We start from the raw sequence: 17,959 nt of genomic DNA, 5'->3' as shown, positions 1-17,959 counted from the left end.
TAGTGTTGCTTGCTTCAACAGCAGTTATTGTTCATTAAGATATCATTTGAAACGTCTCTGTTCTCCACAGAGGACGACACTGAGCTCTCTTTTGAACCTGGTGACATCATCAGTGATGTGGAAACAATCGACAAAGCGTGGTGGAGGGGCTCCAGCACAGATGGGCGCCAGGGTCTCTTTCCTGCCAACTATGTAGAGACCATATAAAGACTTTTCCTTTTAAGATGGTTCCTTTCCCCCCTTTTCTTTTTACCAATTCTCAGGGACTAAGAACCACGAAACCTGGTCTATGAGGATGTACCATGTACTCTGAGACTGAGAGTCACAGGAAAAGGGTTGGAAGTGAAGCGTTCACAGGCACAACTTGGCCAACGATTCCTTTTGTTCCAAAGCCAAAGTTGACAATTGAGACTTTAGTGATCAACTGCAAGACTGAGGAGGATCTCAGAAACTGAAATACTTAAGTACAATTTCTGTTACGACTGTACACAAATTATCATCATTTTATTTACACATTACATCATTTATTATCTTACATACCGTCGTTACTGTTATCGTTACCAAATGATACCAAAGGTGGTGGAGGTGTTTACTGGAGAACAGATTTCAGTTTAAGTTGAAGCCTTTTTACACATAAATCCAATTTTAGACAGTCAAATCAATTGGTCAAATTGAGTATAGAAACTTTTTTCGGAACTAGTACTAGTGTCATAGTACCAGTAAAATAGAAATAGTTGTAACATGGCATTTTTTTTTTTCAGCAGAGACGTTTACAGCATTCTGAATGGCATAGCTGTCACAACTGCGTACAGTAGGTGTGCAGATGCTACAAAAGTTGTCATTGCCGAGACCAAGATTTAATCATACTAGTGGAGCGTACTTTTCCAACCTTTGAGAAAGGCGCTTCTCTTATAGTTGTTTTAGTATAACATTTTAAAGCCCTTGCTATTATGGAAGCCAATGCAAATGAAATGGTTAAAAATTTAGCGTTATATTACAAGCCCTTAAGACCAAACTTGGCAGCCATTACATGTTTTTAAATGCTCTGAACCTTCCATCATAATTCAATTCTTTCATCATTCTACTGTTTGAAAGTTTGGGTTCAGTAAGATTTTTAAAAATGTTATTAAAAGAAGTCTCTAATGCTTACCAAGGCTGCATTTATTTGATCCAAAAAAAAAAGAAAAATACAGATCCTTCAGAAATGATTCAAATATGCTGACTTGGTGCTCAAGAAATATTTCTTATCAATGTTGAAAACAGTGCTGCTTAATATTTTTGTGGAAACCGATTCATATCGTTTTTGTTTGTTTTACAATTCTTTGATGAATAGAAAGTACAAAAGAAATATTTTGTAACATTTTAAATGTCTTTACAGTCACTTTCAATCAGTATGTGTCCTTGCGGAATAAAAGTATTAATTGTCGTTTAAAAAAAAAATCTTACTGACCCTAGACTTTTTAACGGTAGTGTACAGTAAGGCTGTTCACTGTTGTGTAAATGCTTTCGAATAAACGTTTTTTTTCCATGTAATTTATTTATCTCTGAGCATGAATATAGATATTGTTCCTTCTAGAGAGGGTCCGTCTAATCCATTTAACTTGTGTAACCAGATTTCAGTAATAGGTCATTTTTTTAACTAACAATGTTCTTCTGTGTTAGTGGGATCGAACAATAGAAGAATCCCCAGCACATTTAACTTGCTCTATGCTCTCTGTTAGTACTTATTGTAATAAATGAGGTTTTTGTTTTTTCCACATTCTGCAATAATGCTTTTGTTTTTGATTTGTTGCACAGCCAGTACCCTGCCTTCATACTATTTTGAGTATCATGACCATTATGAAACCATATTCACTACTTGTGTATTAATGCATGAGATCAAATTAAAGGGATTCACTTTACTGGGTCACAATGAGTTTATCTGAAACAATTAGTCATTTGACAAGCACTGCAAGAATCAAGAGAATTACACACATACACACACAAAAATGCTGTTTACTTTTAATTTAGGTAATTCTTTACAATCAATTGTTATTGTACATGAATCTATTAGTTATGTGTCCAAAGACATGCAGACCACCTGCTGAAATGACACTTACCTCCAGGTTAACATTCAATGTTATCTACCAGGATAGTTAACGCTTTACTCATCTGATAAAATGTCAATATAATTTTATTTATAACAAAAATTAATATGGTAAAATACAACTTTAATAAAAGCACAAAATGAAAATTACAAAACTTTACAATACCAAACAGTGCTTGAATGAATTTACAGTGGCCCTTCGGGTGAGAACTGTTAATTTTGTAGCATCATAGTACTAGGACAAAACTTCTATCTACTAATTCTGAATTTAAGAGGAAAGGTTAGTCTGACATTTTTAGACTTTCAATTTTCTGATATTTGTAATACACGATACATGTAATTATATAAAGAAAACCATGTGTCGCCATCTTAACATTTTTTACTCTCATATGAAAAAATATATATAATACAGGTTTGGATACCTAATTTATTGAGCAGACTTGTTTTCTGAATTACATAAATGTTAACCTGTATGTTTAATATTTTTATGGCAAGATAGACTGTAACTTCACTCCGGAGGTTTTACTGAAATCACAATAATAGTTATCCAACTAGAGTTTCATTATTGTAAGTATTGCTAATATAATTGTCTTCAAGCAAATACGCACTTTATCTGAGCTGGAAGATGCCATGTGACAAACACTCAAAGTGCTTGACAAAACTGACCTGCAAGCCAACAAGGAAAAGCTAAATATTGCATGTACCGCTGATGTAAATGAAATCTAGAAAACCCAATTAACTTAGAGCTGTTGTAGCTTTGCATAGTAGTGCCTTTGCAACCCTTCTCCATCAGACAGGCCTTTACTGTAGTGACAAAGCACCTAAAACGTTCAGCTTCCAGCCATGTTTCATTGCTTGTGCTGAATCCTAGTTAATGTGCATACTGATTTTTTACTTTTCACATTTGCTGAGTGAGATAAGGTATGTACAGTAATCCTGAGGTCGTTACAGTCACAGGTAGTAAACAGTCACATTATATCCCATCGTTATAAACCTGAATACAGAGTCTTGTGACGTCTGGACCTTTGCATATATACTGAAGCCATGCAAACAGACATTATAGCACATAGATGCAATTTTCCTCAGTTAGGTGTCACAAAAAGAAACATGAAAAATATGTATCAAATCGTGTGCTGCTAAATATGAATCACATCAATAGCATAATAAAAGCGGTTTCATTTCACATAGAGTGTGTCTCCTTAAGATCACGGGACCAGCAAAATACTGCTCACTTTAACTCAGTAACCCTTCTATTACTAGACACTTTTGATCAAAGATTAAATGGAGCCATAGCTGACTGTAAATAGACCTTTCTACAACCACAAATGTGTGTAAATGAAAAATGTTGCTTTTGTGTGATACCGGATCCAAAGCATAAGTTGTCAGTATATGTCCAAAAACCCATACATCAACAACATCAACAAAAGTGACAGAGTGAGCCTCGACAAAGTCAGTTATTGGTAATGTCCTTGTTCACATAATCAACAATTTAAAAAAGATGCAGAATTTAAACTGAAATTAAGACTTTCTTCTTGCATGCTTGTGTGCTTAAGGTGCAGTGGCACTTACTAATAACGTGAAATTCGTCAGAGTTAAGCTAACTTTCACACGTTTATTAATACTATGTTTTCAAGATCAATGATCCTAAAATACACTAGCGTTCAAATGTTTGGGATCAATAAGATTAGGCTGCAATAAATAGATCACAATGCCAGTAAAGAGACAAGAAATATTTCTTAAGCACCAAATCAGCATATCAGAATGATTATGTAATGATGCTGGAAATTCAGCTATACCATTACAGGAATAAATTACATTTTAAAATATTTGACTATTCAAAACAGCTATTTTGACTTATAATAGTATTTAACAATATTACCACATTTTTGATAAATTTAATGCAGCTTTAATGAGCATAAGAGACTTTTAGAAATCTAACTGACACCAAACTTTTGAACGGTAGTGTATTTGCCAGTCTCAATGTGAGCGATGATGAATACTCAGCAGATTTGATCCTGACAGCACTTTCTAAAGCATATATCTAAAACAGCGCATACAGACACAATGACTGGCCCAAAAGTACTTATAACACCAGAACAATTGCTTCAATCCAGTTTAAAACCACTGTATCAGGAATCTGTCTCACATAAAACATCTACATTCCCCAAAGATCCAAAATAATCAGCTTTCCATGAAGAGACAATGTGTAATGCTATATATATTAGTAGTGTATTATATAACTAATAGTACTGAATTCCCATTGTTGAGGCTCCTTTAAATGGTTTTCATGTTGATCTTATTATGACATTGAGCATACATGACTTCAGATATTCCAGTTTTTTCCAGGGGACACAGGAAGTTGTGATGGCTCTAACAGTAATCAGAGGAAGTGTGACCGCTACACCTGACTCTGCAGCCAGTTCCTGGGGTCTAGCTTAGCTCTCAGGTTCCTCAAGCTGCGGCGTGCGCCGGACGGTCTAGAGAAGCCCAGGTCTGACTCTTGACTGTTGCTGCCCTCGCTGGAGCTGCTGCTGGAAGTGGAACTGGAGCAGGACAGTGCAGTCTGAGCAGGGCGAGGAGAGACAGAGCTGGCGGTGGGCGGCTGGCAGTTGCACCGGAAGCCACCGTAGCCCCGACCGCGCAGAGTGGAGAGCTTGGCATCCAGGGAGAGGGTACGGGGGCGGAAGCGACCCGAGGAGGATGAGGAGTCAGGGGACCATGCCTGGCGGAAACAGGGGCTGACGCTGGCGGGACTGTCACTGTCTGAGGTCAGGCTGGCGTTGGAGGAGAGAAGGCCAGGTGTGCGGTGGCAGCGTGGGCTGCGGGGCTGGCGGCTGTGCAGGCGAGGACTGGGCGAGTGGGGCGGCAGGTGCTGATGGTTGTGAGGGGATCTCGGGGGATCTTCATCAAACAAGGCCATCCAGTGTGGCGGAGATCCGAGCTGGGCCCTCAGCTCAAACTCTTCAATGCGACGGGCCAGGATGTCAGTGACCGTTCCGATGTCATCAGACGTGTCAATAACTGTGGCGGAAGAGAAACGGTAGCCATAATGAAAACCTGTTCAAATGAAAACATTTCCAAAAAAGCTGAAATTTTTCATTTTGCCTGACAGCTGACTTTCAGTTGCAAGCTTCATTTTTATAGCCTTTTGATAAACCATCCCTAAAATCCAGCATGGTTTATATTATTGCTTTCAGGGAGTGGGACATGTTTTGTAACGTGTGACCACTGAGCTTCTTCTCACGATAAAGCACTGGCAAGCTAATTGTTGGAACCATGAAATTGCACAAACAAAATGTTCAAATAAAAAAAAAAACAAATAATAACTAAATTCTTAACTTTCACCTGTCATTGTAATTAATATGTACAAAATTTAATTAACAATTAATATGTAAAAAAATTGTTATACAACGTGTGCAAAAAGTGAAAATGGGTCTGCTTCAGGTCTTCCCCCCCCTATATAACAAATATATGTGGATAAAGTGCAGATGCTCAACGGTTTTAATAGCCATTTTACTGCGTCTGGGTTGTTGTCTCAGAATAATAATTATGTAACTGCAAACTCTGAATTTCTTAATGCAGAGCGCTCTTTATGGACAACAGAGTTTGTTTTCAATCATATTAATTCTTCGGATGTTTGCTCTGTGTTAAAAAAACTTGATGCTACTAAATCACCTGGCCCTGATCTTATCGAACCAATGTTTTTAAAGTTGGCAGCTGATATTAGATTACCACTGACATATCTGTATAATCTTTCCCTATCAACAGGGGAAATTCCACAGCTATGGAAGTCCACTTTTGTAAGTCCTTTGCTGAAAAAGGGAGATTCTACTGTACTAGATAATTATCGACCTATTTCCAAGCTTTGCATTTTGTCAAAACTTCTGGAATGTTTTATTAGTGAACAATTGACGCAATATTTATGTGTTCATAAACTTCTGCCTATTAATCAATCAGGATTTCGTAAAAACCATAGCACTATTAGAGCTGTTTTGAAAGTCTTAAATGATTTACTGTGGTCTCTAGATGAAAAACGCCACTGTGCATGTCTATTCATTGATCTGACTAAAACTTTTGACACAGTGGACCAAGAGATTCTGTTAAATAGACTGAGATGTGTTGGTTTATCAGATAATGCAGTTTTGTGATTTAATGCTTATTTAAAAGGAAGAACTCAATGTGTGCAGGTTGAAGGCTGCAAATCAGAATTATTGGATGTGGTTAAGGGAGTTCCTCAAGGTTCTGTATTGGGGCCTTTATTATTTACTATCTACATAAATTGTGTTAATGTTAACATTGAAAAAGCAAGTTTCCATTTTTACGCGGATAGAAATTATAAATTAAAACCATGAATATAGCAATTTACCATGGTTTCATCTAATAAATACATAACAATAACAACAATAATTTAGAGCATTACTCATTTAATTTATATAAGGTTAGAACCATATTTGAAATACACATCAAGTAACAGTTGTTGGTCACATGGGTGACAAAAATGGTTGGGATCACGTGGTCCAGTAGACGGGGGAGGTCAGGTAACTTCTCATCAGAGTTACTTCACCTGTCATTGTAATAGGAGGAGAGCAGAGCTCGGATCTCAGCAGAGACAGCGTTATCCTGCAGCAAAAGCCCCTCACCGGATGCAGGGGCCACTGAGGGGGAGGCCAGCAAAACACACAAGGGGCCAACAAATGCAGGGTTGTGGGGAGGGCACGGGAATGAGTGTTTACATATCAACCAAATAATGATACAGTGGTTGGGGAATGTATGGGATGGATGTTTGGATTACAAACGTAAGGCATGAAACCAGGAAAATACAAAAGTGTATGAAAAAAATCAATGTGTAAGAGAAGGGGAAAAAACAGACAGGAAATCAACAGTGAAGGGACAGACGTAAAAACCACAGAGAAAATAAGACAGAGGAAGAGAAAGAAAAGACTGTCAGTTTGTCAGAAACAGCAGACTTTCCATTTAGCAGTTAAAGGAGATAAATTGATGAAGAGAAAGACTCAGATCTGACAGAGGACGAGGACATGCAGTTCGATCCACACATTAATGTTAGGCATATCTGTGCTTGTGTATTATTTCTGTTATTACCTATATGCTCTGTTGTGTTTCTTGGCTTTATTTTGTGAGAATCTAGTGCTCCAAACTGTCCTCCAGCCTCTGTAAATGTGTAAATAGGTGTCTGAACACACTCACCCATCTCATGGTACAGGGAGCCCTGCTTCGGTGTGACTATGGCAGGTTTGCGTGGGGAAGGCAGCTCAATCTTCATCAGGTCATCACAGCACTGCCTCCACTGGCCTGTAGAGGGAGCAAACAGCTTAGTCAAACTGTTCTGGCAAGCACATTGAACTTACAATTTATGTATTCAATTTTTTTTTTTTTTTAATTATATAATTGAGCATTGTGTGTTTCAGCATATTGCTGTTGTCACCATTTCTCAAAAGCAGAAATCCACTCAAGGGCTGACATAAAAATGATTTGAACACGGTTAAGGTTTTTTTGCTCAGTAATGTACAGCTTGTGTGGCTTATGGATTTATAGCAAGTTTAGAATTCATGTACTCACTCATATCATAGAACTGCTGCCAGAAGGCCTCCATCCAGCGCTGCGTGTCTTCTCTGCTGTCTGCAGCTAGTGTGTGTGTCACTTCCTCTCCTCCATACTGGTTAGTGATACAGATATTCTGTGCCTTGCTGTGAGGATCCTTCTCTGCTGCCCGTATTCTCGTCTCCTGAGATACACAAAAAAAAAAAAAAAAGTAAAAACTGTGAAATTACTAACCTAAAATGATGTGTGACCCTGGACCACAAAACCATTCATAAGGGGCCACTTTTTTTGAAATTGAGATTTATTCATCATCGGCTGAATAAATAAGCTTTCCATTGATGTATGGTTTGTTAGGATAGGACGATATTTAGCTGAGATACAACTATTTGAAAATCTGAAATCTGAGGGTGCAAAAAATCTAAATATTGAGAAAATCGCCTTTAAAGTTGTCCAAATAAAGTTCTTAGCAATGCATATTACTAATCAAAAATTAAGTTTTAATATATTTACGGTAGGAAATTTACAATATATTTTCATGGAACATGATCTTTACTCAATATCCAAATCATTTTTGGCATAAAAGAAAAATCGAAAATTTTAACCCATATAGTGTATTGTTGGCTATTGCTACAAATATAGTCGTGCTATTTAAGACTGGTTTTGTGATCCAGGCAGAGGTGAGGGACTCGAGTCACATGACTTGACTCGAGTCGGACTTGTGACTTGCTTGACTAAATAAAGAAAATGACTCGACTTGACTTGGACTTGAGATCCAGTGACTTGAGACTTGACTTGGACTTGACTTGACTGGACCTTCATGACTCGGCAGGACTTGACTTTATAACAACTCTTAATTATTATAATAAATCGCGACATAATTTGGTAAACAAAACGCGAGCCACTGAACCAACGGCAGAAGTGATCCGAGTCTGCGCAGTTCATGACACTGCGCGACCACAGGAACACAGCACGAGCACGAGCACAGGAACACAGCACGCCAAATACAGGGAGCAAGAGAATCTCACGAGATGTTTGGATTAACACTTAAACACTATGCATTTGCAAAGCCAGAACATTGCATTCATATGTAAGCTTGTTTGTTAGTTGAAAACAGCAGTGGTCTTAAAATTCAGTTTAGGTCTGTCATTAAATTCAAGTGATTATAAATGATTAATCTCGTGTTTGCACTTAACGACGTCAAACTTTATTTTTTTTGCCTTTCAAAACAATGCTTTAGTGTTGAGTATCCCTCTTTGTAAATCTATAAATGGAATTGTACCACGGAAACCACAGTGTTTTATCGATTAGTGATGTTTCTCTTGCACCCAAAATCCAAGACATGTCGTAACATCCAAGTCAAAATGGCCCTAGTATGAGTTTTTATATTTATAACATACGATATAGTAATATTTTATGCACGGCTGCCCACAGCTAGAGTTACGTGCATCTCTAAGCAACACACTGAATACTGAATGAATCCAGGGATTTGAACGAATCGGTTCAGTGATTCAGTTGCCCATTCTTGCTTGTTCATGAACGAATCAACTGTTTTGAATAAATCAGTTCAATGAACGCTTCTGTGATAAAGCAGTGATTTGCAGCCGTAGGAGTAGGTCTATCATTGACTTTCATATTTCTATATTCAATTATTATTTCCCCCCCCAACAGAACAAATAGAAAACAAAACAAACAATCAAAGAACAACATAAAAAGCTTAGGCAGACCTTAAATGTACAGCTGTCAATTTAGTTCTTATTAAGATAAAAATAAAAGAAATCGATGAGTTACAGGGGAAGATACATAAACATTAACATCAGGCTTCTTGTTTTGAGCCAAGATGACAATAGTTTTCAAGAGCGATGTTAGGCATTCATGCAAAGTTAAAGAAATAGTCCAAATAGGGTGTCTATATCTGATGAAAATTTTGGGTCCATTTTGTTTCTGATGTAAGGGGTGATTTGTAGTCAGCATATTATTTTATATTGAATAGCATGTTTTGTTGCACACTGAAATTCTTTAGCGTGCTCCCAGACTGAATCCCAGTCTTCGCTGGAGATATTTAGAGCAAAATCATTTTCAAACATCTGTTAAATTTTATCTGTGTCTCCTAGGATGGTCAAACACAATATAACATAAGATTACATATTTATCGATATACAAAGTAGAATTTTGCCTATTATCAATATGTTATATTTAAAACATTATTATTTAAAATGTATCTTTAAAAAAGTTAATTTCAGAGGAAAAAATAATAAGGTTGTGTGATTAAAAATATATTTGTTCCTTTTTGATACTGTGACTTGACTTGACTTGGCCTTTGTCAGGACTCGACTTGACTTGCTTGAGGTGAGCCACTGACTTGACTTGACTTGCTTGATTAGTTTGTACTGTGGCTTGAGACTTGCTTGAGACTTGATGGTAGGGACTTGAGACTTGCTTGAGACTTGAACATGTGTGACTTGCCCCCACCTCTGGATCCAGGGTCACAATAATACACACTACAGGTTGGGGTCAGTATAATTTTGATACTTTTATTTAAATGCATCATGGTACTGTTGTGAATGCGTGTCGAAGAATGACACTGAAGAGAAGAAATTTGAATAATTTGAGTTATTTTGGTTTTCTTTGCACACAAAAAGTAAACTCGTAGTTTCATAAAATCAAAGTTGAACCACTGATGTCACATGGACTATTTTAACGGTTTTCTAACTTTCTTTCAGTTGCATTGCTGTCTATGCAGGGTCAGAAAGCTCTTGGATTTCATCAAAAACATCTTAATTTGTGTTCTGAAGATGAAGGTCTGACGGGTTTGGAACGACATAAGGGTAAGCAATTAATCGCAGAATTAGTTTTTTTATGATTCTTTGGTTTACTAAAAAGTTGTTTGAAGAACAGCATTTTTGAAATATAACTTTTTACGGTCACTTTTAATTAATTTAATGTGTCCTTGCAGAACAAAAATACTAATTTCTTTCAAATAATAATAAAAAAAATCTCACTGACCCAGAACTTTTGAAGTGTAGTGTATATTACAGCATATAACTGAAAGGCAAAATCTGATGGATTTATTATGAATTTTAGCAAAAATTTAAATTCCGTGAAAAATAAATGGATGCTAATTTGAAACAAAAACATAGGTATGTTGACTAGATAATATTTACACCGACAACACAGTCTAGCACTCTCTATTATAATTCCATAAAAAAAAAACTGGCCCCTTTTAGACTTGCACTATATTCATTTACTAACTGATTGTTTTCTTAAAAAAACACTAGCTTCTCTGTTCATTTTTTATTATTGATTTGTTATCTTTTTATTTATTATACATTAACAAAAAGCAAAAAAGGCCTCTAACACTAGCTTTCTCTATTCCAGGGGTTTTCAACCTGTGGGGCGCGCCCTGTCAAGATTTATGAAACGAGCTTTCAATTCTTCAGCCATCCGCTAGGGGGCAATCTGACTCCCGCTGTTCGGCGACAGTGAGAATGGTGTAAAATGATTTACGGTTAGTCATGTCAGAAATCCAACCACGGATTGGCATGTTGTTATCTCAGAAACAAGCTCAGCCATCACACTGAATCAGGTAAACTGGTTATATGTTTATGTTTCTTAATGCTACGCACTGGAAGCGCAGCAAACAATATGTGAATGATGTTCGCACACTTTGGGCTCGCGGGGGGAGGGGGGGGGGGGGGGGGTGTTGGGGGGGGCGCGAGTGAAATTAGACAAACTTAGGGGGGCGCATGTCCTAAAAGGTTGAAAACCCCTGCTCTATTCTATCTGTTTTCTTTTTATTTATGATATAATTAAAAAACCTGTCTACGTGTAGTAGTAGTAGTAGAAGTAGTAGTATATATTTATTTAATGCCATGTCAGCATCTTAGGCTATTTTCAAGGCAAAAACTATTTAAAAAAATACAAGTATAACAAATACAATAAAAACCAGCAAACAAAGTTATATTACACAAGATTTTTTTTTACATTTCCTTGCTACGTGTACTACGTTAAGCTAAATGTGACTTGTCATAGCACTTGCATATCATTGCTCTTTTTTTGATTGCTTCCATTGTCCTCATTTGTAAAGTCACTTTGGATAAAAGCGTCTGCTAAATGACTAAATGTAAATGAGTTTATTGTCTGTTTGTTCTAACAATGTAAAATAATTTAAATGGAGTTTATTTCAGAATGAAGACTTGGTGGATTCACATTTTACAATTCACATTTTAATAATATCTAAAGAATATAGTGTAAAATGTTAGTTTTTCACTTTTTTTCTGAGCTACACATTTATGCATAAAATTCTTGTTTGAATTCCCAGTCATAGTATATAATAGCAATACCTGCAGCAAAAGCTTTTGCACATATTTTGCAGCATAAACTAGTAATCTCAGTTCTAACCAGTAGGTGACAGCAGAGCACAAGTAAAGTATATGTAGTGCAAAGCAGTCACCTGAGAGCTGAGGAATGTGCAGACTCACAGTGCAGCTCTCAGATGTTAGAACAAACTCTGTGTGCTCATGACACGCATCTCTCTAGGGGCACTGAGAGATCCAGACCCAGTGCATGGCAAACAAAACGTCTTTTCATAACTACTGACACGATGAAAAATGTTCCAACAAAAAAAACTATTTTTATAAAAGGAGACAATCCATTTGAAAGAGTGCTTTCAAGATATTAACAAAGAAAAATCTCATGATATCTCCAAAAGCAGAAAACAGAACAGAGTGTTAAAACAGAACTTACTTTGTTAATCCCAATAGTTAAAACAGGCTCCACGCTGGCCTCCATGTCCTCTTTTTGATGATAACAGAAGAGATTTGTTCCCTTTAAAACACCATAGACATTTGTCCATCCTTGTGGCTCACCTCCAAGCTTGAGGAAGGAAGGAGGACATTAAGGAAGGAGAACATTAGCCAAAGAAAACAGAAATGGAGAAATATGATATTGAAGTGAGTGAGTGCATGTGTTTCCAACACACCTTTACCCTCAGACAGCCACTCATCATCTGTTGTGTCATACAATGAGGCTGAGCGGCCAGACGACAACATACACCGCCATACAGAGGCAGCCAGTACGAACACTCCTCTACAGAGAGACAAAGAGACAGAAACTACTGAGAGAAAGATAAAAAGAATGTGTGACTTACAAAGTTAGAAACTGTATTTTAAAACCCAAGTAAACAAGCTGTTCAAATGACATCATGTTTTGCACCCTATATTTTTAGTACATATTTTAGAACAAAGTAAACTATCATCTGCGAGAGCGAGCAGCCCACACTCAGGCCGTAAGAATGTCTGCAGTAACTCTTCACACATAAAGACAGCTATAAGCGCCTCTTATTGGCCCTTCACACACCATGACTGGCCATCCAGAGACGCTTATGAGCATGACCCTAACACAATAAATCTGACAGATGTCGACAACACACACACTGCAGGCCCGTCTGTAATTGATTACCTGCAATGTGAAGAAAACTAGCATGTCATAAAACTAATGTGCTTTAAATAAAATCCCAGAAGGCATTTGTTGACAGAACCTGGATGTTACAAACTGTTTATCACACAAAGCATCTCACTATTTTATCTCATTAGTTTAATCTAAAAAAAAAGTGAAGTACCAAATTATTATATCAAATTTCATATTATAATTTCAAAAGTTAAAGAAATGGCTGGCTGGCATGCACAGGACTTTGACATGTTTTCTAAAAGTTATTCCTGGTAAAAAAAAAAAAAAGTTTTAAAAAGGGGTTCGGCAGCTCACCATTTCCTGTGATTGTGAGGTCATGTGTGCGGAAGCTATCCTGGACGTGAGAGAGATTGAGGGTTGTGTGAGCCAAAAGATGATATTTGGGGCCCCTATAAACAAAAAACACAATAAGTATGCAAACATATTTGAACAATGACCATCAAATACAAATAAATAAACTGATAAATTAATGTTAAACTAATGACGTAAACAAATTAATTGTGAATAAATTTACAATATACAAAAATTGCATTTGCTTAGAAAAGCCTTGAAACAGAAAACTAACTAGAAGATATTGTTATGACTAAGTAATTATAAATAACTGAGAATCCATTAAAAAGTGTTTAGTTTGGGGTCAATAACACGTTTGTGGCACGCAAGTGGCATTGATAATAATAAGATAAACATTGATAAACATTTCTTGAGCACCAAATCGGCATATTAGAATGATTTCTGTAGGATCATGTGACACTGAAGACGGCTGCGGAAAATTCAGTTTTGCCATCACAGAAATAAATTAAATTAAAAAAAACATTAAAATAGTAAACAGTGATTTTAAATTGTAATATAATTTCACAATATTTCTGTTTTTACTGTATTTTTGATCTAATAAATGCAGTCCTGGTGCGCATAAGAGACTTTTTTTAAAAGACATTTAAAAACAATCTTACAGACCCCAGACTTTTAAACAGGATTGTATGCTGCTTATTGTATTTTCATTTAATTGAACATACGTTTATCACTGGTCTGCAGTTCACAGCAATCCTTTTAGCATTTTTGATTCACGTAGCAGCAGTGTGTTTATGTGTGTTTCTACATGCTTACGGTACAGAGGGCACAGGCAGCAGGATTGCCGCTCCTCCTCCATTGCTAGTGGGGCTGCAGGCTCCGGGCTCCAAGGCTGCCCTCATTTTCTTTCCTGCTGACCTTCCCAGAGATGAGCTCAGCTTGCTGGCCAGCTTCCGTGGTGTGCTGCCTGCTGAATAGTCCTCCTCTGAACAACAGCTATACAGCTCCACACGCAGCTCGAACCCTGGACCGGCCTCATTACTATACACAGGAAACACAGCATGAATGAAGCACTTTGTATTACTACATTCATTTAATATCAATATAATGCAAATGTTGATTTAAATGCAGTATATACTACTGTTTGGGGTCAGTAAGATTTGTATTTTTTTCTTGATCTATCTATCTATCTATCTATCTATCTATCTATCTATCTATCTATCTATAGTGTACAAATTTATATACTTTGATTCAAAACAACTATAGATGTTTTGGAAGTCACACCAAGATTAAACACTATATTTGTATGGAATAAATGTCCCGAAACAGTTAAACTGAAAATATAAACGTACACTTACAAGACAATTGTGTTGTCAAAGCAGATATCTGTCAGCGTCCTGTCCACCATCACCATGTCTGTGTCAAAGATCTCTCCACCCAACTGAAGCAGGCAGAACACAGCGCACCGATGCAGCTCTGAAGAATAAAGAAAGATATTTACATGATTTCTACTGAGAAGTCACACCTGCTGTAATGTCTTCACCAGTGTAGCTACATATTTGGCCCAGTGCCTATAAAATCCCCCAGAGCAGCTCTGTTCATTCAGGAAACATTTACTCCTGCACCTGTGTGTGCTGTCCTGCTTTTTCCTGCTCAGGTCAACATTAGTATCCATGTATTTTTTCCTTGTACAAATTGTAGAACATGAATAATTGTGACACAACCAGTCTTAAATGTTTTTGCCCTAATCATTTCGGTGGCTATTAAAATATATGTTGCCATTAACAGGATAAAGCACATATAAAAGCTTTCCCATGAGAGAACAACACATGCATGTGGGTTCCTGTGTCACATTCATCAACATAATGTCACCTCTATCAGCTGTTCTAAGCACCTTAGGCGAAACTACATTAGTCACTGTTGTCTGGAAAAAGGTTTCCAGCGCCAGTAATAATATTCTGTTTACCCAGAGGGCTTTGCTGGGCCTGAATGCTTCATAAATAAATGTGTTTTACGTTATCGCGGTAATGCATATACTGAATGCACAATGTATCTGAGCAGTATTTTCTGTGTTTGTGTTATACAAAGTGTTATTAAAATGGAATATATTCTAAACAGCCTGCACTGTTATTTAACCTGCATATCAGAGTGAAGAGGAAAAGCAGAGGTTACCTCCTTTATTCTTAAAATACTCGGTGTCTTTCCACATTAGAGGTATCCGTAGATCTGCAAAACAGAGGAATTGGAGGTCAGAGTGAAACACAAGGTTATAACCCACACACACACACACACACTCAGCGTCACTCACAGCTGCAAGCAACCAATGCCGGCTGTCACTCCATGTCAATCAAAAGAAAAATACGTTAACAACACTCTGGTATTTTATGCCATGCTACCAGCCAGTATAAATCATCAGTATAAACCATTATCACAGTGGCCCACCCACCACATCAAGACCACATTCAGCCCACCTGGCTGAGCTCCTCTGTCAAGGTTTGTGTAACCAGGCTTGTTAATAACAACAGAACTTCATTAAATTAATAGGCAGAGGTTGTTAGGGAACAATTAATATGGTACTGACAGCAGATGATGAACAGCAAAAAAAACGGAGGCTGCATGTGGGAACATTAGATTGTATGTGCATCGGATGAACTACATGATAAACAGTCTTGATGCATTTAAGTGGAATGATGGTTCATGAGCAGGAATCCCACACAGAATCTGCAGCTGAAGAAAGCACAGCATATTTCTGCAGAACAGGAACGCTGGTCACTGATAAAATTCTATGAATGCCCCACCATATCTTTGTTGGTTTATTAAACATTTTATCTAATTTGACCACTGCACAGAATTACACAGAAAATTGTGTTGATTCCATCTTCACGGCTGCATATGAGTATGGTTTCCATTAGTGTGCATGTGACTCTGAAGTAGGGCTATAAGGTCCTCCATGACCTCTTCATAATGACGTCATAATAACAGCATTTACTGAGTATCAGCTCTCTAGGCCTCTAACTGTGGGTCTCAAACACAGATTGCCATGGGTGCAGTCAAGGAGTTTGAACTGAGAGTTAATAGCACTAGGTGTTTAGAGGGGGGTTGGCCCCTCTAAAAGATCCAAACAGTGAGGAGGGGAGGACGACTCGTAAAAGAAGCCCCAAACAGACTGAGACACAGGCTCTGATGTATAAAACAGAAGGGGTGTGATTTAGTGCTCAGACACCCATATAAACAGACTGGTTTGCATGATTTATGCACAATACACAGAAACAAAACCAGAGAATAACATCATATATAACATTCTCTGTTTATGTATACCATTATGTATACACTCCTCGTTAGTATAGTGGCCTGTCACGTGGAAGACCGGGGTTCGATTCCCCGATGGCTAGTTCTTATTGGGTAGTTGTGGCCTAATGGATAGAGAGTTGGACTTGTAACCTGAAGGTCGTGGGTTTGAGTCTCAGGTCCTGCAGGGATTGTGAATAACCAACACTCTCTCCACCCTCAATACTACGACTGAGGTGAGACCCTTGAGCAAGGCACCAAACCCTCAACTGCTGAGTACAGTGGTACCTGGTACTTTTTTTAGTACCAACTCGGCCGAGGTTCCAAGCGAGCCGTACCGTTACCAAAACATGACGTTTAAACTCTGCTGATCACTGATTGGCCGGAGAAAATAGTCACTGCCTGCGTCATTGAACTTTCAGCACGAGACACAACAGACTCGCTAGATTTAAATCAGCACAGCCAGCGAAGGATCGAACGCAACTGTTTTGAATGAGCGCACCTTTTTTAAACAACCAAAAAATGGCTGTTTCGTTGTCTGTTGAGAAAGTACAGACTGTCCTCTCGTTGATAGCCGAGGAGCGGATCCACGGCAGTAGAGGCGGCGCAACTATAACGACACGTGAATAATTCCACCCCCTCTAAAGAGGTACTAAACTGCAGTGGAAACACAAAATGAGCCGAACTGAGCCGTGTCGTGCCGTTCCGAACCATGCAGAGCCGAGTCGTACCACGCAGTGGAAAAGCGTCATAATAAATTTTTATCAGGATTCTTTGATGAATAAAAAGTTCAGAAGAACAGCATTTATTTACATTTCATAGAAATATTTTGTAACATATGTTACTACGGCCCCTTTTGATTTGCTATGGCACTTCTGAAGTGATATTTCTTTTAAAAAATCTTACTGACCCCAACATTTTGAACAGTATTTTTTTTTTATTTACATAAGTTAATTATAACTACCTGAATTCTTTTCTGTGAACATACCTGAAATGGCCACTTTGCCTTTACATGGGGATCGGTCATTCATTGGACCTGCATCAGAAGACCTGAACACAAACAATAAGATATAAACCACAATGCATACAATGATTCAGTTATAATTAACACTGAAGTGTCCTTAGCACTTCCCTTGTCTGCCAATGGTCAGACTAACAGATAGTCCTATACTAAATGTATAATACTGGTTGAGCCAATGTTGTTGTGTCAGGTTGTGTGCTCAAATATATTAAGCAAATGTACTGACATCTATACATAGGTTCAAGATGACA

General features: G+C 37.6%; 2 protein-coding genes across 7 annotated transcripts in view; one reads left to right on the top strand and one right to left on the bottom strand.

Moving 5' to 3' along the window:
* LOC306871700 (uncharacterized protein) overlaps positions 1–1,900 on the top strand; it is a 37,213-nt gene extending 35,313 nt beyond the window's left edge. For all 4 annotated transcript variants that reach the window (XM_079419805.1, XM_079419804.1, XM_079419807.1 and 1 more), the window contains exon 16: positions 71–1,900. In XM_079419805.1, the coding sequence (XP_079275931.1) occupies positions 71–207 (137 nt within the window). In that variant the 3' untranslated portion in view covers positions 208–1,900. The remainder of the gene's footprint in view (positions 1–70) is intronic.
* The window catches only part of LOC306871701 (rhotekin-like), a 69,611-nt gene continuing 53,537 nt past the window's right edge, over positions 1,886–17,959 (bottom strand). The window contains exons 3-12 of one of the 3 annotated variants that reach the window (XM_079419810.1): positions 17,676–17,737; positions 15,572–15,625; positions 14,758–14,875; positions 14,216–14,440; positions 13,406–13,500; positions 12,624–12,730; positions 12,389–12,517; positions 7,664–7,829; positions 7,292–7,396; positions 1,886–5,107 (exon numbers count right to left, since the gene is read on the bottom strand). In XM_079419810.1, the coding sequence (XP_079275936.1) occupies positions 4,485–5,107; positions 7,292–7,396; positions 7,664–7,829; positions 12,389–12,517; positions 12,624–12,730; positions 13,406–13,500; positions 14,216–14,440; positions 14,758–14,875; positions 15,572–15,625; positions 17,676–17,737 (1,684 nt within the window). In that variant the 3' untranslated portion in view covers positions 1,886–4,484. The remainder of the gene's footprint in view (positions 5,108–7,291; positions 7,397–7,663; positions 7,830–12,388; positions 12,518–12,623; positions 12,731–13,405; positions 13,501–14,215; positions 14,441–14,757; positions 14,876–15,571; positions 15,626–17,675; positions 17,738–17,959) is intronic. The other 2 variants (XM_079419809.1, XM_079419808.1) reach the window with 2 other exon arrangements.

This window comes from Barbus barbus, assembly GCF_936440315.1.
Source record: "Barbus barbus genome assembly, chromosome: 6".
NCBI lineage: Eukaryota > Metazoa > Chordata > Actinopteri > Cypriniformes > Cyprinidae > Barbus > Barbus barbus.
This window is presented reverse-complemented; position numbering and strand designations above follow the sequence as displayed.